This window comes from Desmodus rotundus, chromosome 12, assembly GCF_022682495.2.
Source record: "Desmodus rotundus isolate HL8 chromosome 12, HLdesRot8A.1, whole genome shotgun sequence".
NCBI lineage: Eukaryota > Metazoa > Chordata > Mammalia > Chiroptera > Phyllostomidae > Desmodus > Desmodus rotundus.
The window spans coordinates 101271988-101294416 of record NC_071398.1 but is presented as its reverse complement, the minus strand read 5'-3'; the positions used below and the strand labels follow the sequence as shown (position 1 = coordinate 101294416).

General features: G+C 64.8%; 1 protein-coding gene across 2 annotated transcripts; it reads right to left on the bottom strand.

The window, feature by feature from the left end:
• Positions 1–2418: 2418 nt before the first annotated feature.
• OLFML2B (olfactomedin like 2B) lies at positions 2419–17308 on the bottom strand. Of its 2 annotated transcripts, none has more exons than XM_024552048.3 (8): positions 16688–17308; positions 14347–14610; positions 12960–13067; positions 9325–9501; positions 6106–6325; positions 4981–5520; positions 4167–4343; positions 2419–3701 (listed from the first exon to the last, which is right to left on the bottom strand). In XM_024552048.3, exons 1-8 carry the CDS (start codon positions 16922–16924, stop codon positions 3100–3102), a joined length of 2325 nt encoding a protein of 774 aa, XP_024407816.2. In that variant the 5' UTR covers positions 16925–17308; the 3' UTR covers positions 2419–3099. The 2 variants fall into 2 exon arrangements, with proteins under 2 accessions (XP_024407816.2, XP_045046098.2); XM_045190163.2 differs by having other exon boundaries at positions 6106–6322.
• Between the last annotated feature and the right edge of the window lie 5121 nt (positions 17309–22429).

The window sequence follows — 22429 nt, the reverse complement described above, 5'->3', positions numbered from 1 at the left end:
GGCCCTGGTGGGTGGAAGGGGGGTGCAGGAGCAGCTGTGGCCTCGAAGCAGAAGCAGCAGGACCAGGACCCCTCCTTCCTGTCCCTCTGCCGCCTGCACCAGCCCTGATCCTGGGACCTGCCTGGGGGGTTTCCCTCGGGGCAGTGCCCGCACTGCATCCCCCCCCCCAGGCAGGCCTCACAGATGAGGGGCACAGCAGGCTGTGTGGTGCCACGTGCTCAGCACTCGCAGCCTGCAGGGCGGCCCCGGGGTTGCCCCAGGGCCACACCGTGGCCCCAAGCTCTGCTCATCCTGGCTGGCAGGGCCCTCTTCACTGGGAGATGGCCCAGGATGTGGGGAGTTTGGGCATGAAGCCCCCCCACCCCAAATTCTGTAATCAGCATTCCCCATTGGAGCTGCTTTCCTGAGAGGACGAGGTGCGGCCCACAGTCCGGGAAGCCCTGGGCGCTCGCTCGGACGCTGCCGCCCAGTGTTCCAGGGCGCTCGGCCGTGCCCCGCCCCTGCGTGCCTGGCCAGCGGTCGTGAGTGCTCCCTCGAGTTCCCAGCCCGTGGTTTCCTGTGGGAACGTGCTCCAGGCCTGGCCTGGCCTCGCACGGGAACAAGTCCATAGGCCGGGAGCTGCCAGCCACTGGCCTGCAGTTTCCAGGGAAGAGGAGAAGTAGCATGCAGTCAGGGTCATGGGTCAGGGCCTTCGTCCTGCAGAGCAGCTGTGGATGGGACTGTCGGTCCTGTCCACTCTGGCCGTGTACACGGAGGACATGGCCCCCCTGACAGGCCGAGGGGAGGCGGGGGACCGAGAGCAGGGCCTGGTGTCAGTGAGGGGTGTCTGTCGCAGGCAGGGAGTGCCTGGGGGCCGCTGGAGCCTGGCGGGTTCTAGCAGGTGTTGGGAGGGTCCCAAGCCCTGTGTGTGACCAGTCCTGTGTCTGAGCTCTGGTGGCAGCCCAAGGTCAGCACATCCGTCCGCCTGTCTGAGCCCGGCCCTGGTCAAGCTCCAATGGGGACACTGATGTCCTCCAGCCACGGCCAGCCAGGCTGGGCAGGAAATGTGCAGCAGAAGCGACTTGGGGGCAGCCAGGGGGACGGGGTGCTCAGGCACAGGGGAGGTGGGAGGGACGGGCACTCTGGTGGGCTGGGTAATCCTTCCTGCAGTGGCCTTGGGGTGAGGGCTTTGAGGGAGAATTCAGTCGGGTGGTGGCTGGGGAAGGCCCCGTACAGGCCCCTGGTGCCCGGGGATGTTCTGCGTCTCAAAGCACCGCTTTGCTAGGATTGGCTGGAGCACCTGGGTGGTTCCTTGGACTCGCGTGGCTCCTCCTGCAGAGCTCCCCTGGGGCACACACCTCAGCCACTCAGTCGGACCGGCCAGCCTGTGGGGGACACGGGGACTTGAACTCCAAGAGCCCATGGGGGCACCGGGGCCACCAAGCTGGGCCACACAGGACGAGGGACAGAGAGGGGCAGAGCGACAGCTCTCTGAGAGCCTCCAGGGGTGAAGATGGTGGATGGGCCCTGGGTCTGCTGTCCTGGCCCCCACGCGCACAGCAGCCCCTTGGTGGCATTGATGGGGCTCCTCCGGGAGGCCTGAGGGTGGAGCTGGGCTTCTGAGGGCAGTGGGCAGGCCTCCCGCCCCTCCAGCCCCAGCCTGGCCTCTGAGCCCGAGCTCTGTGCCTCCGGGAAGCTCACCAGCTTTCCGCCGTCCCGGCCCTGTGGCTGCTGGCTGCGCTCGAATTCCCAGGCACAGCCAGACTCCCCTGGTGCCCCTGGCCAGGCCTGCCCGCCAGCCAGAGCTCAGCTGAGGTCACCCGGAAAACAACCCCCAGGCCCTGCCCCAGGCGCCCGGCCAGCCTCCCGTGTCCTCCCCACAGCAGCCTCTGTCTCGCGCGCACAGCCACGCTTCACCGCAGGGCAGGTCGCTGCCCAGGGAAGCCTGATACTGCTCTCTGGGGAAGGTTCCACGGCAGGGAGCTCCGGGGTACTGCGCTGCAGCGTCCTTCCCGAGGGAAACTCGGTGCGGAGGGACCGGCCTCCCGCAGCCCACTCCTGAAGCGCCCCAGGCCGTCGGCTCTTGCACATTCTGCCTGAGCCAGGAAAAGGGACAGAAACCAGGAACCAGGGTGCGGGATGATGAGTTTGGGAGGAGAACAGGACCGGGAGAGGCCAGGACACACACACAGGTGGGGGGCATGGGTGGATCCCCACTTTCCCAAGCGGGCACGAAGAGAGAGATCCGATTTGTTACAGAGTCACGTACAGGCTGAACTGTGGACAACCGCTTCCTGTCTCAAGTCCCTCTGCCGCAGAGGGCCCGCAGGACGCATGGGGGTGGGGCCGTGGGGACAGTGGTGACGAAATGTACTTGTCTTCCCATGGCCTCAGGAGTCAGTTCTGTGCCCCGCCTGTGTGCTGGGGGACTGTGGCCCCCTGGGACTGGGGGTGGGGTGGAGAGCCTGGCTGGGCGAGAATGTCCAGGGGCCGTGGGGACAGACTGACAATTGAGGCACAGGGACCGGGTCATGTCACCCTGCCTTGCATTTCGTCAGCCCCGTGTCCCAGGCCACAGGAGGAGAGGGAGGGAGGGAGGAGCAGGGTCCCTGACTTGGGTATCTCTGCCCAGTGAGGGGCCCAGCCCTGGACAGACATCAGCACGAAGCAGAAATGTGTTGGGGGGCTCATTTTTAATTCCTCTTTATTAAAAAAGCATTTTCTGGGTTTTTAGAACTTCTCCAGTACATTTCCCCTCCCCTTAGTGCTTCCTCCCGCCGTCTTCACTCCTGTTGTGGACGCGGAGGGACCTGGGAGTGGGCGGGCGGAGGCTGGAAGGCAGGTGGTCACTGGTCAGAGGAGGAGCCGTTTGCACAAAAATATAAACCTTGGAGGATGAGACCAGCACACACACGTTTGGGTCGATCTACAACCCATATAAAAAAATAGACCCAAGTCGTCACTTTACATTACACAAAATAATATATATTTTTTGAAAAGCACCCATCCACACACGCACGCTCACACCCATGCATGCCCACGCGCGCGCGCGCACACACACACCACGCATGTGCGCACACTCCAGGTGCAGTGGCCCCAGCACGTCCGCGCAGGCTGCGGTCAGTAGGCGAAGATGACGCGGTAGGTGACCTGGTGGCCGTTGTCCCAGGCGTAGAGCAGCCGGTCCTTGGGGTTGTAGTCCACCTGCGTGGTGTAGGAGTACTCGTTCTCGAACAGCAGCCGCGGCACGATCTGCGTGTTGGTGTGGGTGTCGAAGGCGTAGGAGATGTTGGCGTTGCGCTGGTCGTGGCTGTCCACGGCGTAGAGCACCCCGCAGATGACGAAGCAGTTGCCGTACAGGTGGCGGCGCAGCCCCGTGCGCCACGTGGTCTCCTTCCGCGTGCTCAGGTCGGCTGCGTTGAGCTTGCTCAGCAGGATCACCTCCTGGCCGAAGCCCTCGTCGTCCAGGGCCGGGTAGATGAGCCACAGGCCGTTCTCGTCCACGGCGAAGTCCACGTCCGAGTGGCCCTGCCAGCTCCAGGGAGTAGCCTCCTCGTAGGCCACGTCGTGCAGCATGGCCCAGGCGGCCACGAAGCGGCGGCGCAGGTCGTACTTGATGAGGTTGCGGGTGAAGGCCCGGCTGTAGTAGAAGGCGCCGCCGTACACCACGTGGCCCGTGCCCACCCAGCTGTAGGGCAGCTTGTAGGAGTTGCTCCAGCGGCCTGCGGAGGACAGGGCGGGCTCAGCCGGGTGGGCGGCCGGAGGGCGGTGGGACGCGGGAGGGGTCTGCACCCAGGTGTGTCCTGCCCGCCCCCACCTTCTACTTTTTATAGCAAATCGCTCAACCCCCGCAGGCCCCAGCTCCCTCATCTGCCCACAGGAACAACCGGAGCCCCTCGCTTCAGGGCGCTGTCTGACGGACGCAGATGCCACCCCTCGTGAGCAGGTGGCCCGCTGTCAGAGCCACAGGAAAGGAGGTCCGGGCTCCAGGCCACCCCTCGTCCTGGGGCGGGAAGGAGGTCAGAGCTGAGAGTGAAGGACGCCAGGGAGTGTGGTGGAGATGCTTGCTCCCTGAAGGTCCCTCCCCGTCAGGGTGCCATCCTTCTCGTCCCCAGCCCCACCCAGCGCTGGCCGGGCGGTGGCAGAGGACAGAGGGGAGGGTGAGCCCACAGGGCCCTGGTGCGCACCCTGCTTGAAGCTCTCCAGGTTCCGGAACTCCACCAGAGTGTTGCCATAGTAGTAATTGGTCACGTAGATCCGCTCGTCGCTGGCCAGGGGGTCCTTCATCCAGGCCCCTTCGTTCCTCCCGTAGGTGTTCTGGGTGGTGGGCCCCGTGATTGTGGACAGGGTGTCCTTGCACCTTCCTGAGGGGGGAGGGGAGGTTGGGATGATGGCAGAAAGCCCCCTCCAAGCCTTGGCCAGCCACTCACACCCCGGCAGGCTCGGCCCCAAGTGGCACGACCCCCACGAGTCTCAGCCTCACTCCTGCCGCTGTTCTCGGCAGCCTCCCCACCCCCCCCAACTGCCACTACCGTGCTTCCCTCAGGCTGCCTCCGACGTCTCGACCCCCAGACACGGCCCCCTGGGACCTCAGCCCCTAGCTTCGCTCCTGCAGGCCCAGGACCTGAGACCACCCTGTGGGCTGTGCCCCCGCCCACCCGCCATTACTGGGGGACCATCACCCAGTCGGCCTTGCCCGCAGGGCCAGGTGGAAACCAGACAGCAGCAAGGAAGTGCCCTTGGCACATCGCTCACTTCACCTGGGACCCACGCGTGCCGACAGCACCGAGCCCGGCCCAGAGAGCCCTGTGGGTCCCCACACACTTCGGGAAGGTCGTGCCCTTTGGACACCTCAGCCCCGGGTGCCAAAGCCAGTCGCTGTCAAAGACGTCACGAAAGTGCTGGCCCTTCCCAAGGAAGGAGCCAGACCACCTGGCTCCAACCTGTTTCCAGGCCCGGCTGTTAACCTGAGCTGACCAGGGCTAGGTGGCGAGGACTCACCTATGACATTCCGGATGTCGTCTGCCTCCTCTGGGTTCGGGGTGGGGCTGGCAAGGGCCGTGCCTGGCCCGGCAGTGAGGGCCTCCTTCTCCAGCGAATCTGTCCTGACCGTGGTGGGGGGCACGAGGGCCAAGTGTGTGGTCCCCAGAAACGTATCCCCAGGAGCCACAGGTGGAGCAGCTGGGGTCGGAGATGGCTGGGTGGCTGTGTGGGCCACCGTGGTGGGTGAGGCCTGAGTGGAAGGTGCAAGGCCCGCCTCCCCCGGGGGATCCGAAGCCATGGGCGTGGCCAACGTGGGCGTGGAGGTCGGCTCAGCCACAGCAGAGACAGTGGGGTCCAGGACGCCAGGCGCCGATGGGGAGACATGTGGCCGTGCGGAGGACAGGGCTGTGGCCTCGGTGCCCATGCCAGTGGCCATGGCCACGCTGTGCCGGGTGGCAGCTGCCCTGCGGGGCACACTGGCGAGCAGGTGGTCATGTCTCAGCAGCTGGTCCTCAATCAGCAGGTCCACGCCGCCATCCCCGCTGAAGAGCTCGTCCTCTGGGGGAGAGGGGTGGGAGAGGACGGCCATCAGCCAAGGGCGGGCAGCTTGGGCGGGGCAGTGAGAGAATTCCGTCCCCCAAAGGACGCCCTGACTTGGGGATAGAGCCCTGAGGGGACCCCGGGGAAAGTGGGAGGAGGGCCCAGACGGGCTTCACCCCGGGGACATGGGCCACCGGGAGGACTGTCCTGGGAGAAAGTCAGTTGTGTGACTGAGAGGGTACTCAGTCAGTGATTAAAAAGACAACAAGCACAGTTAAAAATGGGCAAAATGATTTGGGCAGCGGCCAGGTAAGCGGAGCCGGGGCTGGGCCCTGCTGGGATGGGAGGGCAGAGGTCGGGGAACGAGGGACTCGGGCCAGCCAGCCTCTGCCGGGAACAGGCAGAGGGCGGAGGGAGGGCCTGGGCGGGGCGAGAGCTGAGGGAGTTGCCCCTTCCCAGCCTCTGATTCTGCCAGCCCAGGGGTGTCAGGTGACTGGCCCAGGGCCCAGCGAGAACATGGGGGACTGACTGCGGGGATTTGTGGGGTGACAGACGGCCACCCTGGCGGCATGGCCTCCAGGGGCCCTGTAGACCCCAACTCACGCTGCTCCTCGATGTCGTTCTCGTCCTCGGGGTCCTTGGCCTTGTAGTAGGTGATGCCCCGGATGATGGTGGGCTTGGAGGCCGGCCGGCCCCGCAGGTGCACCTGCCTGTGGAGAGGCCGCTGTGGCCTGTGCAGCTCCGGTGGAGCCAGTGGCCGCGTCCGCGGGAGCTCGACGGAGTTGACATGCTGGGACACGGTGGCCTCCTGCAGGAACGCCTCCTCCGAGGGGACACGAGAGGGTCAGGTGGCGGTGTGGGGCTGTGCCGGAGCCCAGGCCTCGCCCATGTCCGGGGCCCGCCCTGTGGGCGCATCTCGGAGCCAGGCAGGTCCCGTTGCTTCACACGCGTGACCGATTTACCCTCCTGGCAGCTCCCAACGAGGCGTCCACAGGAAGGAGCTGGTCTCATCGTTCCCGCTTACAGGCAGACTAGGGACTGAGCGGCGTCTGGGAGGTGCTGTGCTCAGCCTCAAGGCCACCCAGGGCTTGCCTCCCCAGGGCAGTGGCCCGTCAGGAGGTGTGGGACCTCAGGGGTGTGGCCCAGCCCAGCCCTGAGCCACGGAAGCCACGACAGGCCCCTCCCACCAGGAGGAGCTGGCGCTCCCTGAGACCCCGTCACTGCAGACCGCACTGAAGTCCACCTGGAGAGCAGAGCCGCTCAGAAACAACCCTGTCCCCACATGCCCAGAGCCCTGGGGAGCAGGGCAGGCCCCTGGGGGTCACAGTCAGGTGGCAGGGACGCACCCCACCCCCATGGCCAGCTCCTCACCCTGCATAGGAAGGAGCAAATCAGGCCCTTGGGGGGACCTTTAAAATCGGGCCTGGACAAAACATGGGGTCCTCCTCCCTGCCGTACCCAGGCCTCACTGGGCTGCCCGGGACGGGAGTGACCGACAGGCGGCCCTGGCTCCTGGGTGCAGTGGTGGGTGAGTACTGGAGTCAGGGACCTGACGACCTGTGCCCCGGCAACGGGCCCCGCCCCGCTCCTACCCCCCGACACTTCCCCTTTAGCAAGCACCGATTAAGGTCAGACACACCCCTTTCCATCAGTGTTTGCCCCTCCCGCACCGGGGCAGGCCGGTGCCATTGTCCCTGTTTTTCAGAGGAGGACAGAGGGCTCCGCGTCTTGGGCCCTCCAGCCATGGCCAGTCCAGTGGCTGAGAGGGGCACCTGCGGTCACACAGCTTCTCTGTGGGGTGCCTGCCCTCAGGGCCTATGCTCCTGGGTGCGTGAAGCCACAGGGCCCACGGCCCCCCAGGACCTCGTCCACACCCCTGGGCCCTGGAGGGCCCGGGGACCCCTGGGTTCCCACTGGACAGAGCAGCCTGAGAGGCGAACAAGGCCCCAGCCCTTGACTCAGACGCCGCGGGCCCTCTAATTGCCGCCCGGGCGTCCCCCTGCATTGCCGAAGCGGGCTGTCATTTCCTCATGGCAAACCCCAGGGGCTGCCTCTAATGCTGGGCTCTCAGGGGCGGGTGGGGCGGCGGCTCCCCCTCGGAGCCAGGGGGATGGAGCAAGACCTCGGACAGGCTCGGCCAGGGAGCGTGGACTTTCCCCAGTGCCTGGCGGCAGCAGCCCCGCCGAGCTCTGACCCCCCTCTGTGAATCCAAGGCTCGGTCGCCTGACTTCAACTCCTGGCGTCCAGCTGTCCCCTCTCCCGCCCACACCCAGAGCCATCGCCAGCCCTCCAGGCAGAGACCTTCTTGGAGAGAGGCCCCCTGCGTTGTCACCCCCACTCTGAGAAACCATGACATCACCCACAAGAACCCTGAGCGCAACAGCTGAGCCCAGACCTCCACTTCGTCCAGCAGCTCGGGCTCGCTGGAGAGACGGCTGAGACAGAGAGAGAGGCCGGGTCCAGCTTGGGCCCCCTCCTCCCTCTGGGCCCTGCCTCTGTCCCTACCTCCCGGCTTGGGCAGACTGCGCTGACCTCAGCTGGGTGACGGCTGGGGACCTCTGAGGGGACAGGGCTTTGCTGAGCTAGGAGAAAAGTCTGTGTTTGATTTGGTTTGCTGTCTGCCCTCAGGAAATCTGAGCGGGTTCCTGAATGCACCACACAATGTGTCATCGGGGCAACGGCGATTCTCAGCCCAGCCGCCGGGGACCCTGGGCAGCCGGTGGGCGGAGGTTGCTGGCCCGGCCAAGATGGTGCGGCCGGTTCCCTTCCGGCCTGGAGGGCCTGGGCTCTGAGGTTCCCAAGCTCAGCCCTGCCCAGGGCCGCCCAGCAGACTTAGCACAGAGCCAGCACGCCCGGGACTCCCCGAGATGGGAGTGAATGTGATTTCTGGCGGAATATGATATTTCCAGAAAGCATCAAAGTAGTCATCACAGGCCAAGCCAGCAAGCTCGAGGCCTGCCTTGTACTTATTCTCTGGTTTGGAACCGGCCTTGCCCTGAGTCACACACTGGGCAGGGTCCCCGCTCTCTTCGGGGCCGATCTGCCTGCCGCCCTGCCCTCGGAGCTCACGTGCCCGACTCCCAGAACCGCGGCGCTGCCCTCCCGGCACCCCTTGAGGAGCTCCCGGGACGGCCGGGCCCACAGGCCAGGCTGACTTCCTGCCTGACCCAGCGTGTGAGCCACCCAGCCCTTCCCTCGTGGTGGCAGCCCCCGGCCCCACATGACCCCTCCATGGCACACCTGCCATCACACTCTGCCGTCTGCCCCCGAACGGTGGCCCTGGGGAAGTCAGTAGGCGGCCGTCCCGGCTGCTCCCTAGGGGCTGGGAACCCCTCCCACGCTGACCTGCACCGAAGGAATCCCTGCTCCTTCCCAGGCCCCGCCTCCACTCTCTCGGGTTAGCTCCCAATGCACACCTGTTCTTCGGCATCCACTTAGGGGACAACCTCACACCGAAACGGTGACATTTAACCACCTGCATGTGGGCACAACTTAGTCACTGGAGCCAAAACCAACGGGCAGCAAACAGGGAGGCACTTTGAAGCAAATGGGTCTTTGGGTGTCACTCAAATCACAGTCATGCGTGGGTGACGTCGTGCCGGGGGCGCAGCAGAGTGGACAGAGACAGAGGTCTGAGACCCCCGCCACTGCTTCCTGACCGAGCAGGGACGACCACAACCTGGCTCACCGAACCTCCCTGGGCCTCCGTGTTGAGTGAAGTGGGGCAGCGCCCACCCCCCACCCCCCGGCCTAGGCCTGCAGAGGCATCCAGCCCGACAGCTGGGGCACGTGTGGGGGCTCACGCCGGGGTTGGGGCTGTACCTCGGGGTGTGTGTAGGCAGCCGCCGCGTCCCTCTGCAGGGCCGAGCGGACGTCTGGGAGGCTGTGTCCTGCGTTTTGGGAGCAGTTCTCCTTGCCTCGCTTGCTCATCTCAGCTCGAATTCCTTCCACATCCTCTTTGATTTGCTCGTTTTCCTTGGTGAGGTTTTTAGAAACTTCCTGGGAAAACATTTAAAACGATTCGTTAATGTGCCCTGAAGACAAGCAGGAGGCAGCTGGCTGACATCTTTGGCTCAGAGACGCACCAGACAGGCTGAGACACCAGCCGGGAGGCCACTGGGACCCCAGAGTGTGTCCAGCCCTGGGCCGAGGACCTGACCCAGGCCCCAGGTCCTGGCTCTCGGGTCCCAGGTCCCAGGCACTGTGGGCGGCATCTGGGAGGCCCCAGAGGGCCTGGGCAGCAGGGCAGTGGTCCGGATCGAGGACGCCCTTCCTCCTCTGGGCTCGGCGACGCTCCCGGCACTGAGGTCCGCACTGTCCCCCTCTGACCCCGCTCTGAGGTTGCTGCGGGCATCTGAGCTCTCAGACGCGGGGCTCAGGAGGGTGTGCGGGCAGCAAGCAGGTGAAGCACAGGGTGGATTGGCTCCCATGTCTCCTGGACAGATGAAGGAGCCTGAACCCCCGAGCCCAGGTGACAGTGACACCTGGACACAGCGGCTCCGGGGCCCCGACAGAGCTGCGGGGAGGAGCCCAAGGATTCTGTGGAAACTGGCTGCACCCTCCGTTGCAGCAGAAGGGCTCCGTGTGCTGCGTGGGGCACAGCCAAGCCAACAAAGCCGGAGAAGTCGGCCCAGGGTGCGAGCGGCCATGCGGGCAGGTGTGTGGGCGGCCACGTGCAGTGGTTGGGAGCCTGGACTCAGGAGGGAACGTTCCAGTTCCCACCCCAACGCCGCCGCTGCTGGACCTGTGCCGGGCGAGGTGGGGACACGCGCACCTCCCCGTGGGGGCTGCGAGGTGCAAACGAGCTCATGGGGGTGGGCGCACTCAGTGGCTGTGAGTTTTCACACGAGGGCGCGGCATGAGCGGTGCAAGGGCCACCGCAGGTGTCACCTGTCACCAGGGGTGCTGGCCAGGGAGGCAGCAGCGCAGGCCCCGCCCACCCCGGATCAGGCCCCGCCCACCGGGTTCCGAGCCGGCTGCCCCCTCGGGCAGGTGACCTGCACACGGGAGGGTCTGTGCCCGAATGCGGGAGCGGCGGGCACGGCTGCTGCTGGGAAGGACGGGAAGGGGAGCCCGCGGTTCAGAGGAGCAGGGCGCGTTCAGGGTTCCGGTGGGTCCCTGCGGTTCTGGGCCGCGGTCTCTGTGACTCACGCATCCTGCGCCGGCGGAAGCACCGTGGGGTCAGGTTGGATGTGTAACTTCATCGATGACGCTTTCAGGTAAGGGGCGGGACGCAGGAGGACCCCGCTTAGCGACGACCCTCAATGAGGACAAGGGCTCAAGACCCGGGAGGTAAACCACGCCGGGTGTCCATGCATGTGACAAGTGCTGGGAGTGAGTCAGGGCAGTGACGCGGGTGTTGGGGGCGGGGACTGAGGGGTGTCCACCTCCGCTGCCAGCACGGCCCAGGACTCCACGCTGGGGACCGGGGGTTTGGCCATAAGTGACCTTGGTGCCCAGACAAGGTCCACCGATTCCTGAGCAGCTCAGATTCCTTGGCGTTGCTACACCCCCAGAGGCCCCTCGTCACCGATTTATAGTCTTTGGTTCCCACGGCGGGACAGTGACATGCCCACCTCTGGGTTTGCACAGCACGGGGCTGGAGGCAGCCCGGCCCTCAGAGCCCAGGGCCGGCGTCCGGAATGAACGCCCGGCTGGCGGTGACATCACCCCATCGGCCGCCCCCAGCTGCCGCCATCCTGGTCTGCTCCCTGGGCAGTGGCCTCACACCAAGGGCCCGTGGGGGGCGCTTCTCAGGGGCACAGGGGACGCCCCCACATGGGGCGCTCTAGATCCCACCCTGGCAGGGGGCTGTGGCCCTGACACGTGCGGGGTGTGCGGCTGGGCCGGTGGGCCGCGTGGGGGATCCCTGGGCAGAGTGGCGCAGAAGGCAGAGGAGAGCAGACGGGCTGGCAGCAGGAGACCTGGGGGTCTCTCCTGGGGCCGGAGCACGTGCATTGCCAGGTGCCATGAGCTGGAGGGGCAGCACCGGGCACGGGGGCCCTGCCGGGAGCCGCCGCACTGCTGGATGGGCAGGGCCGGTGCGCACACTCACAGACAGCGGAGAGGAGGAAGTGTGAGAACTGGGCAGAGCCACCGGGCAGGGGGAAGTGGATGTGGGTGGACGCGGGGCCCAGCGCGCACAGGGCAGCGGTCAGTCAGAGCGCAGCTCGAAGGAGCCAGCGCCACTGGGCCTGCGGGCGGGGGATGGGCCGGGCCAGAGGACGTGGGGGAAGCTGTCCCTGGGCAGACTGTCTGCACCTTGTCCAGCTGTTGGACAGGTGTGTGCGTGCCTGGCTGAGACTAAGCTGAAAGCGTTGGACCTGGGAAAGGTGACCGGGGTGCTGAGCTCGGGCAGCTCTCGGACGTCCTGTTTGTGCAGCGGAGCAGGGGTGGGCGTGGGGGGAGGAGCTGCCCTGGGCACCAGGCGAGACGCCCACAGCACGGGCACCACAGGGGCGAGTGGCAGGGCAGGAAGGATGCTACCCCCTCCCTCCCCAGGCCTGGGACCGACAACAGCGGGGGCTTCATGTGCAGCTTGGCACCTGGGGGTGAGGTGGAGTGGGAGAGGCCCTGGATCTCGGCTGCAGAGAAGCCGGTGGAAAGGGGCAGGGAGGAGGGTGGGGACCCAAGCCGTGTGCTGTAGAGACACCCACACACCTGGAGGAGAGCTCGCTAGACGGCAGCTGGGCGGAGCAGGGCCCCAACTGCGCAGCGGGTGCGGCCCCACAGCCGGCAGCTGCCTGACCCACAGCAGGCGGATGGATGTGCTCAGGGCCTGGCTGAAGAGCACAGGCTGGGCACCGGGAACAGGCTTCCTTGTTGTGGGAATGACGTGAGCAAGTGTGGGGGTCGCTGGGCCCCAGTTGGGGGGCTGGAGTTCCCTGCAGCTCAGCCTGAGCCCTCCAGGACACAACAGTGACCAGGTGGCCAGGGACAGCTGCCTCCAGCCCCTGAAACAGCTGGTACTGAGACTGTGAGGGTAGCCGGGACGCGGCCCAGTGCCTTTGACCCCAGCTGACAGACATGGGCAGCCAGCATGGGGGTGGGGCCGCCAGCTGCCACAGTCAGTGGCTCCCAAGCAGACAGCTGTTGGGCATCCAGAGCAGGACAGATGCAGGCTGACACCCGGGAAGCAGGGCGACTTGGCCCCAGGGTGCCCCGGAGAAGCCCCAGGCCTCTGTGATCACGGTCCACACTGGGGGGGCCCGGCCTTAACTACAGCCACAGCGGCAGTGTGGTTCTTCTGTGTGAAAGGGAGGTCTTTATATGATATTTCACCAACAACTTGGCGTAATTTTGGATGCGTGTTTGATGGACATTTTTTCTCTCCAAAGATGGGAGTGGCTTACTACGTCTGGTCAGGGTTTGCGCCTTCCGCAAAAACACGATGGAAGTTCGATACACGTTGGAGCTCAGCCAGGAGCTCAGTCAGGGAGACCCAGGGCCCTCCTTACCTCCTCCAGTTTGTCCACTCGCCCCACCAGCTTGGTGGTGACCGAATGCAGCTTCAGGAGGTCCAGGCCATAGAAAGCCCCTTCCAGCATGTCGAGGATGGTGGCCAGCTGCGGGACAAGGACGGGGCTCGTCAGCCCCAGGGCAGGGCTGCAGGGGGGCCCTGCCGGGACCTGAGAGGTGGTCCTCAGAAGCTGGCGTTGGTTGGGCAGCCACGTGGGCGAACGCAAACGCATGGGCGTGTCCGTGTGCTGGAGTCTTGGGTCAGCCGATGGAAGGGCCCCACGAGGACAAGTTTATTCCTCCTAGTGAGTCTCCACCCAGCGCCCAGCCTCGCCATTAGCGGGAGAACCCGTGTGCGACACGCCTGTGACTGGGGGGGGGGTCCCCTTCCTCCCCACAGACAGAGGCATCTGTGCCCTGGGCAAGGTCTCGGAGGGCACCTGGTCCTCAGGCACTGCGATGGGGTCTGGCTCTGCCCGCCTGTCCCAGCAGCCCCCAGAATCCTGGCCTAGACCTGGGCCTAGGCCTTTGGGTCAGAACATAGTTTTGGGGCAGAACCGCAGCTCCGAGGGCTGGGGCCGAATCCCGGGACCCTCGCTGTCCGGGGCAACAGCACTCTGCTGAAAGGGGCACCAATGACCACCAGTGACAAGCGAGCGCCAGGCGCCAGCCCAGTGGCACATCCTACGGTCATTCGTTAAATGCTACGCGTGTGCGTGGTACCAGCGACAAAGCTGATGGTCGTCCTCGGCTCTGAGCTCACCCTCACAAGGACGGTGTTATTGTTCCTACTTTCCTTTCGGGGGGATTCAGGCCAGACAAGTAAATATCGAGTAAGATGATGCAAGTGGTGGCAGAGTGACCCTCTGAACCCGTCTGTCTGACTCCCAAACTCGGCTCCTCCCACTGTCCACGCTACCAGGGAAGGGGGACAGCAGGGACCAGCTGAGGCCCCGGAGGCCCACAGGCCGCTCCAGGCAGGCCGGAGCCTCTTTGCCCCAGGGGACCAGTACCGCAGGGTCACAGCCAGACCCCGGCGTCCCCAGTGTTACCCAGTGCTCACACTGATGTCTGGGTGTGTGTCCCTTGCCTCTTCAGGGGGCGTGTTGGTGACCGTTCGCCGTGGCAGCGGTCCCCGGGAAGGACGCCAAGTTCTTTTGGCTGCAGGGCCTGGCAGCTGCCCCCAGGCCCTGCCTCCCAGGCTGCAGAGGGTCGGCGAGCACACTGGGCTCTCGGCACCTCCCCTGCTCGTGGGGACTGAAAGTGACCAGTCTGGGTAAAGGTAAAGCAGGTCCACTTACTCCAAGGCCCGCGTCCCCTGGGCCTCTCAACTCCAGGGCCCCTCGGGCACCCCTCACCCACAGCATCGCCCCCAGCCGGTCCCACCTTCAGGTCTCGGCTGTCGGCCTCCCGAAGCTTCTGGAGCCTGAAGTCCCCCTCGCAGGGGTTGAGGGCGGAAGGCGGCGCGATGCAGGCGCACTTGCAGGCGGGGCCGGAGGTGATGGTCTCCACCGTGTAGAAGTCCTCTTGTCGGGAGTCCCCCGTGTGCGCCCTCCGGCAGGCGTCCTGGCCCATGGGCCTCACCACGCACTTGCACTGGCAGTTGGTGCCCTCAGACACGGCCTTGACCTTGTCATAGTCTCCCAGCAACTAGACAGACGGGCAGACAGACGGGAGGATGGCAGGGAGCTCACACAGGCCCCCGCAGAGGGCTCTCTGCTCGCGTGGCCAGAGGCCTCAGGCCAGTCTGATGGCGGCGTGAGGAGTCACCGCAACGCCACCTGCTGACGTGGCAGCTCCCTGAGGTCGCCCCTGTGGCTGCCTCCCCCCTGGAAGCCGCACATTTCCAGGGGCCGCAGCCTTGCATCAAAACCCTCCGTCCTTCCCACAGTCCTCGCCCAAGCCAGAGCCAGGCGTGGCTGAATGGAGGAACGGAGATGGGACGGGTGGACGGACAGAGGGCTCGCTGACACTCCGACTTGAAGACCGCTTCCTCCCGTCGCCCTCACCATCCTCGCTGACTGAGCGCCGCGTGCCCAGAGGTGAGGACCCGGGCCTGGCCGAGCCAGCGCTCAGGGACTGCAGTGCGAGAGGGAGGGAAGGAGCAGTCCTAGCAAAGCAGAGACGCCCCCCTGAGTGCTCCGCTCAGTGGGAGCTCAGCCCAGGCCCAGTGCACCATCCGGGCCCCAGGAAGGCTTCTTGGAGGAGGTGGTGTTAGATCTGGGCCTCGAAAGATGGGTTACAGTGGAGGAAGGGAACTGGGTGGAGAAGTCAGCAAGGATTACTCAGCTTATGGGTTTATTTGGCTCCTAGAGCAGTTTCTGAACCCAAACTCCAGGCCAGAGCGAGGAATGCAAACTGGCAGCCCTTTCGCTTCCACGATGCAAACCATTTCCTCAGAGCCCGGCCCCACCAGCCTGCCCGGGCCGGGACCCTCCACAGCAGGCCTCCCCGGCGGGCACACGCAGGGGCACAGGCTCCTCCTGCTCCCCTCCAGCAGGCCCGGCGCCCCCAAAGCCAGGCTCCCTTTCCAGGCACGGAGACCGGTCCCTTCCGTGCAGCTCATGACCCGGCTGGCAGGTCATGAGCTTGTTGCTGTGGAAACGTTCCTGGGATGCTGGGGAGCAAGGCTGGCCACGCTTTTCCTGCAAAGGCTGGGTTTCTTCTAGCACTGATAGCTGTTTGAAGGCTGTGGTCAGACACCGAGTGGCTCAGCGGACCAAGGCGGGGTGGTTCGGGGTGACTGGCCCGGCAGGGCCGCCCGTGCACCGCCTGCGGCCCTCTGAGACTCTGCCTAGGTCCTTCCGGGACCTGCGGACCTGAGACCCCGTGGGGGCCCTGCCTTCCAGAGGCCGGGCGTTCAGGAAAACTCGCTCCGCACAGCCCCAGTGTGAGGCACCTGCTCTTCGATGTAGGGGTGAGCACGAGGGCAGGGCGGTGTGGGACCCCTACAAGCTTCATCATCAAGGGACGGCCCAGGAGACCAGTGCCAGGCTGGCAGAGGTGCTGACAGCTGCCCGCCCGGGGGCCCCTTCTCTGCCACCCCCTGCTTAGGTCACGGTGACACCCGCCGCGCATCAGCACGCCGGCTCTGGGGAACACGAGATAAACAGCCCGGGGAGAGCTATCCCTGACGGTGGATGGGTCTGGAAAGCTGCTGGGACCCTGGCTCTGCTCCCCCCTCAGCTCTAACCGGCCCAAGTGTCGTGGTCCTTTGCTGCAGACTGGGGGACGGGGGCATGAGGATTGAGTCAGAAAACTAGGCAAGTCTTTTGAAAAGGGACACTTTACAAAGCCCGTCGCTATCAGCTGTCACTTGTCACCCGCACCTCCCACCCGACGTGCCAGCCCTGGGTGGTCTGCGATTCCACGCTGCGCCCCAGTCAGCTCCCTCTGCATTGGGGGGGCCTCACCTGTGGCCGTTCTGCCCACAGTCACCCCATCTTCTCCCGTGTGTCTCGCTCCTGCCGTGAAACATGTCCCCCCTGGGTCCCACCACCCAACTCTGCCCAACATCCATCTCGGTCACATTCCGGGTCGGACAAACAGCCACGCAGGCCAGAGGTGGCCCTGCTGTCCCCAGCCCCGCACTGAGAGGTTCCATGGTTTTCCCTTCTTTCTCCTGATTCCATCACCTGGAGAGACCTGTGTCCCTTCCCCATGAAACTATGCTGATCCGTGAGGAGCAGACACCGTCATGGGCGCAGGCAGGTGGCTGGGGATGTACCTGAGACAAGATGTTCTCCTGGTTGTCCGCTTCATTCTGCAGGGTCTCAGCCTCCGTGGGAGCCACGGTCTGGGCGAGCGGGGGCTGGCTGGTTCCCGCGGGGGGTTCGCTGGTTCCCACAGGGGGCTCACTGGTTCCTGCGGGGGGCTCGCTGGTTCCCGCGGGGGACGCGCTGGACGGGCAGCCTGGAGCCACACCCAGAGCCAGGCACAGAACCAGCAGCAGAGGCTTGGCCATGGGGGCGGCAAGAAGGGGCTTGGCTGCCGGCGGCAGCGTCGAAGGTCCGGGTCGGGAGCGACGGAGGCGAGAGGGTCCCTCGCCTGGAGTCGGAAAGGGGCGCTCAGAGTGCCTTCTCCAGCCGGGTGCAGCCGAGCGCGGCAGGCGGGCGCGCCCCGGACTGCCCGGACATCTCCCTCCGGTGTGAGCAGCCCGAACTGCGCGCCGGTGGAGCGGGACAGAGGGAAGCAGGAGATGGCCCGGCGGCCCCGGGGTGGGGGGGGGGTGGACGAAGGGGTCCGGGCTGTGCGTGCACCACCAGCAGCGGAGAGCCTGGGGTCGTCCGGGGCCGGGGGCCGGGAGCCTGGGGTGCACAGGCAGACCGCGCCGACTGCTGGGCGCAGAGGCAGCCCAGCGCTTGCAGGGCGAGGGCGGAGCCTCTATTGTGCGGCCTCGGAGGTGCAGCCAGTGACAGCGCGCAGGGGGAGGGGGCAGCGCAGGGGGGAAGGCGGGGAGCAAGCAGAGCAGAGGGGCGGAGGAAGACCGGGAAGTCCAGGGCGCCCAAACCCGCCCCACGGGGGCTCAGGGCCCACGACGCGGGGTGGGCGGGGTGGCCTTGGGCCGCAGATGAAGAAGGGAGAGAAATGACCCTGATCCGGGTCTCTGATGTGTGGGCGCCCTGTGCGCGCTGGGGAGGAGAGAGGCCGGAGGCCAGCGGAGCGCAGGGTGCTGGCCTGGAGGGAGGGGCCTCTGCCCCGGGCAGCGCCCCGCGGACTGGAAGCTTTTGAACTTGGCGCTGCCTCGGTGCTACGCTCTGGGCGCAGCGCCGGGTCCTGGCCCCCCTCCCTCCAGAGGGCAGCTGTTGAACTCCCCGCTGGCGCTTGTGAATGAATGTTAAACACGGAGACAGGGCTTTGCTGGTAAGTCTCTGGCCCTGTGGGGCGGGGGGGGGGGGGGGCGGGGGGGGGCTGCTGCTGGGAAGCCAGCAGTGGTCAAAGGGAGCAGCTGGCGCTGCCTTCTGGTTTGTGACAAGCCTCAGGGGCTCCGTCACTCGGTGATCCTCACGACGGCATCCCCTCTCAACACGGAGACTCGGTTACCATGTCCATTGGAGACCCTTTTGTGACCCTCTGTGAATGTCAGGAAGGGTGCTGCGCCTTCAGGGACACCTGTCACCGGGAAGTACTGGACAAAGCCGACCCCTGCGAAGATGTGGGAGATGTGAATACTGGGCCTGGAGAAAGTTAAACGCCTGCCTCTTCTGCTGAAGAGTAAGCATGTGATAATCTAAACTAAGAAGACTTCAGTGCAAATAAGTGATCATCATTGACAGAAGCGTAATAACAACCCTTACAGGAAGACTCGGAGGCCCCCAGGTGAAAGGCCATGATTTCAAGACCAGCGACACTTGTGCACCTTGAGACGAGATGTTTATCATCCAAGAAGGGCTCTTTGGGGTTAGCCAGGCTCCAATCAATGACCAGGGTCTGGCAGCCACTGCCAACAGGCTGCCCTTCAGGGAAAAGCCAAAGGCCAACCTGCCAGCCTCGGCCTCTGTGGTTCTGCTGCTGAACCAGCCCTTATGAAGGGGCTGTTGGAATTGTTTCAACCAATGGGATGGAGACTTTCCCCACTGAGTCAGAGATGCACAGCTTTAACCCCATCAGCATCTTCACAGACCAATCTGAGTGGCTCCATTCTGACCAATTAGGACAGTCCCTTTTGGACCAATCTAACTGAGGATTTAGAGCCCTCATTTGCATGAGGATGGGCCAATCAGGGCCAGGGGCAGGGGCTTCTCTCTATAAAGCCAGCTTCCCCCGAGCTCCCAGAGGCACTTTCCCTGTGGGTGAGCAGTGAACCAGAGCAGGGGAGACAGAGCAGAGTGGACTGCGGAACCCAGCTGTGTGGCCCGGGAGGGGCCTTGCCGCATCACAGCTGAGCTGTTTGCACTGAGTACAGTTTCCTCCTCTGGGGATTCCCGCTGGCACTGAATTGGTGCCAAACACCATTAGTGGACAATGTCGTTCAGTTGTAGCTTATCAGGCAGCCAGGAGTCACAGGGGACCCCAGGTTTTGGGGTCGACAGACGGGCTATGGGATCTGGTGTGGCCGTAGTCACTGCTGACCTCGGGCCGGCCACTTCATTCTAGCACTGGGACCACACAGTGCCTTCCCTGTTGCTGTGTTCTTTACTGACACTTACAGGCCTGAACCTCGACCCCAAGCCCAAGAGTCACGGGCATCAAAGGTCACAGGAGGCTTCAGAAAGGGTAAGTCAGTCATATCCAGCATGGAGCATGGAGACCCTGGCAAAGAGGTGAAGCTTACTTGGGAAGAGGAGAGATGATTCTCCCCTGACCTTTGTGGGGGCGTCAGAACCGCAGGCCTGGGCGCTTATCTGAACTTGGCCACTCGTCCGGTGGGGGACCTTGGGCAGGTTTTCCCCGCCCAGCCTTCGTTTTCGAATATTGCCCAGTTGTTGCGGAGATCGGGGTTATGTAAAAATCCCCGCCCTGTTGCCAAGTGTTTGCTGAACGGTGAGTATGTGACTGCACAGCATCCCTTTGTTACAGGGGTGTCATCTTTGCTGGGTCTGACTTGCTACGTGAACTTAGTGGGGGCTCTCTGTGCCTCACCTTCCTTATCTGAGGAGAGGAAGAAGAAGTCATTGCTTTTTATTCTGTTCCCTGAGATTTGGGTCGACAAGCTTTCCCCTTTTGGGGCTTGTTTGGTTCCGGGGATAAACTTTAACAAGGGGACATTCTAAGGTGCGAGCGGCTCCGGAGGGGTTCCCGGAGCCTGGGGTTGAGGGCGGCTGCCAGCTCGTCTTTGCTGGCAGAGCAGCTGGGGCCCGTCTGGCCCGGGAGATGCTTCTTGAGTGCAGAGGGGGTGGGGGGTCGGGGGGGTGCTTCTCTGGGAGGACAGATGGCACACTCCAGAGCAACCCCTGGCCTGACACCAAGTCAGAGTGAAAACCCAAGGTCACCCCTCACTCCAGATGAGAGGAAACCCAGCCATGCGACCTGAGAGCCAAGCTCCCGTCCAAGGAGAGAAACGTCTCGAGTGGCTGAAGCTCGGCTGGAGCCTCAGCACCTGCCCACCTTCTCTGGCCTTCCTCTGCAGCTGCCTCTTCCTTTCAGACACCCGGTTCACGCTGGTTCCAATGAACCCAGGGAGACCCTCTCCCTCCTTCCCCTCTCCCTCCTTCCCCTCTCCCTCCACCTCACTGATGCCACCTGCCCCTCTCTAGTCCCCCCTCCCGTCCTTCACACGGGGAGGAGGCCACTCAGAGCCGTCACCTGAAAGTGACAGGTGTGAGTCTTGCATGCTGCTCAGCAGCCATCAGCACTGGAGCCTCGCTTCGTTCAGACCTAGAATTGTGCGTCGTCACACACCGCCCCACACCGCCCCGGGGGCGTGCACTGGAAACGGTGTCCCCACAGCTCCGGACGGCCAAGCACCTGATAGGGCCAGGTGCCAGCATCGCAGGTCATGCTCACTGCCATCCTGCAGTGAAGGGGTTGCTGCCCGCAGCCGCAGTCGGGGACACCGAAGCACAAGGTTAACCATTGGGTCCGAGGACAGAAAGGCGCGGCCTGCAAGGGGCAAGCCAGCTCTGAGCTCCGGCTGTTACTCACACCCACCCTCCAGCACCTAACTTTGGAAACCCCACGTCAGCCCCTCGCCCACATGCCATCCTTCCAGGAGGTTCCCCAACACCAGATGTGCAAAGGGGCACGCCTATGGAAGAGCAACCACCTGCAGAAGCCAGGGCGGTGAGACGTCCCACCCAGGAGCCCTGGCATCTCCCTGACGCTGCCCCTCTGGCTAGTGTGAGCCTGGGGGCCACGGGCCCCCCGGGGCCCCCGGGAAGTCACGGCCTCAGCTTGGCCTGCTTGCCGAGACGGTTGGACTCGTTTCCAGGGTGTCCCTCTGAGCCCTAACATTCTGCATTCTGCGGTCCCCAAGCTTGATTTATTGTCCCTCCCACGGGGAGGAACCATTCCATGTGTTTCTGGGAGGCCAACGTCACTGAGGACATCGAGTATGTGAGAGGTGAGCAGGGCAGACCTGTCCGGGGACGCCTGTGCACCTGGGCCTCCCCAGCTGTGGCACAGGTCAGTCATGTGGCCACAGTGTGCCCTCTGTGCCCGGAGGCAGCGTGGATGAGGGAGGAGCCTGGCTCCTGGCTCACACTCACCCTCGGGTGAGTGGGAAACAAGCTTTTCGTGTCAGTCACTGAGGTTCTGGGCGGGTGGTCACAGCAGCTACCCGACCGCTGACTCACGTGACCACCTCCTTCGAGTGAGGCGAGGATGGAAGGGGGCCGGGGGGTGGGGGGCAGCCTGCTGGTCCCCTGTGTGAGAACGGCACTCCCAACCAGCGCCCAAGTGCCTGGGTCCGAACGTGGCCATGCCGTCCGAGCTGCAGCTACCCTGCGCAGATGCACAGGGCTCGGACCTGCGCACCGGGAGCGCAGCGTGGCCTGCGGGGGCTTGGAGATGGTCGGCGCCCCCCCCAGTGCTGTTACACGGAGGCGCGCAGCCACTGCTGGCCGCACTGGAGAATCCGCGAGTCAGACCCGCAGCCACATGCGGTAAGTGTCCAAACCGCACCATGGGGACAGGTGACGGCACCACTGTCTGAGTGGGCGATCAGCAGAGAAAGGCCCCGGGACTTGCATGTCGCTCTGCGGCAAACACGGCGCCAGCAGGTCCTGTGGCTTCTGGGTGGAAGGGAGGCCCACAGCGTGGGTGTCCCTGGTTGCCATTGCTCTCTGGGGACTCCCAGGCCTCCCGGCTCCTCCCCCAGGGGCCCCGCCCCCAGCTCACGCTTGGTTGGTCCCCCCACTCGGGGCCTTGACCCTCGTCCTCTCCTGTGATCGGTGAGAAGGTGGCCCTGAGACACTCAGGACCCAGAGGGAGGAAACCACGTCCCTGTCACCCGCAGGGAGTCGCCTCACTGGCCCTGCTCCGCTCACGCTTCAACTTCAGGTTCTGGAGGGGCCCTTGGGAGCACGGGGCAGTCTGTGTTCAGATGAACTTGCACGTGCGCCAGCACGGTCATGGTCACGGTCACGACATCTAAAGGAAGGGGGGGTGGATTCTGCAGGATAGAGGCTGTGGGGGTTCCCGCCTGTAAGCGGAGCAGTTGTCCCTTCTCAGTTCTGCCACCAGAGGGCACCAGAGACCGCTTGGCTATAGCAGCCCTCGCTGGACTTGGGATTCTGGGCCGGCAGGGCTGGGGAACTGGAAGCCAGGGCGGAGGGTGGGGGGGGTGGGGGGTGCGGGGGGCGCCTGCTTATCCCTGCAGAAGTCTGCGTGGTGGGCAAAGAGGGCAGCCGGGTCAGGATGGGACTGAAGCCTGAGTTCAAGTCCAGCTGGGCCACCAGCTAGCTGTGCAGCCTTTCAAAGTCACTTGGCCTCTCTGGGCTTTAGTTCCCTGTTCTGGAAAAGGGTGGGGCAGAATGAGTGGATCCAGAAGGCATCTTCCTTCAGTGCTTAGAATCGCTCTAAGCGCCAG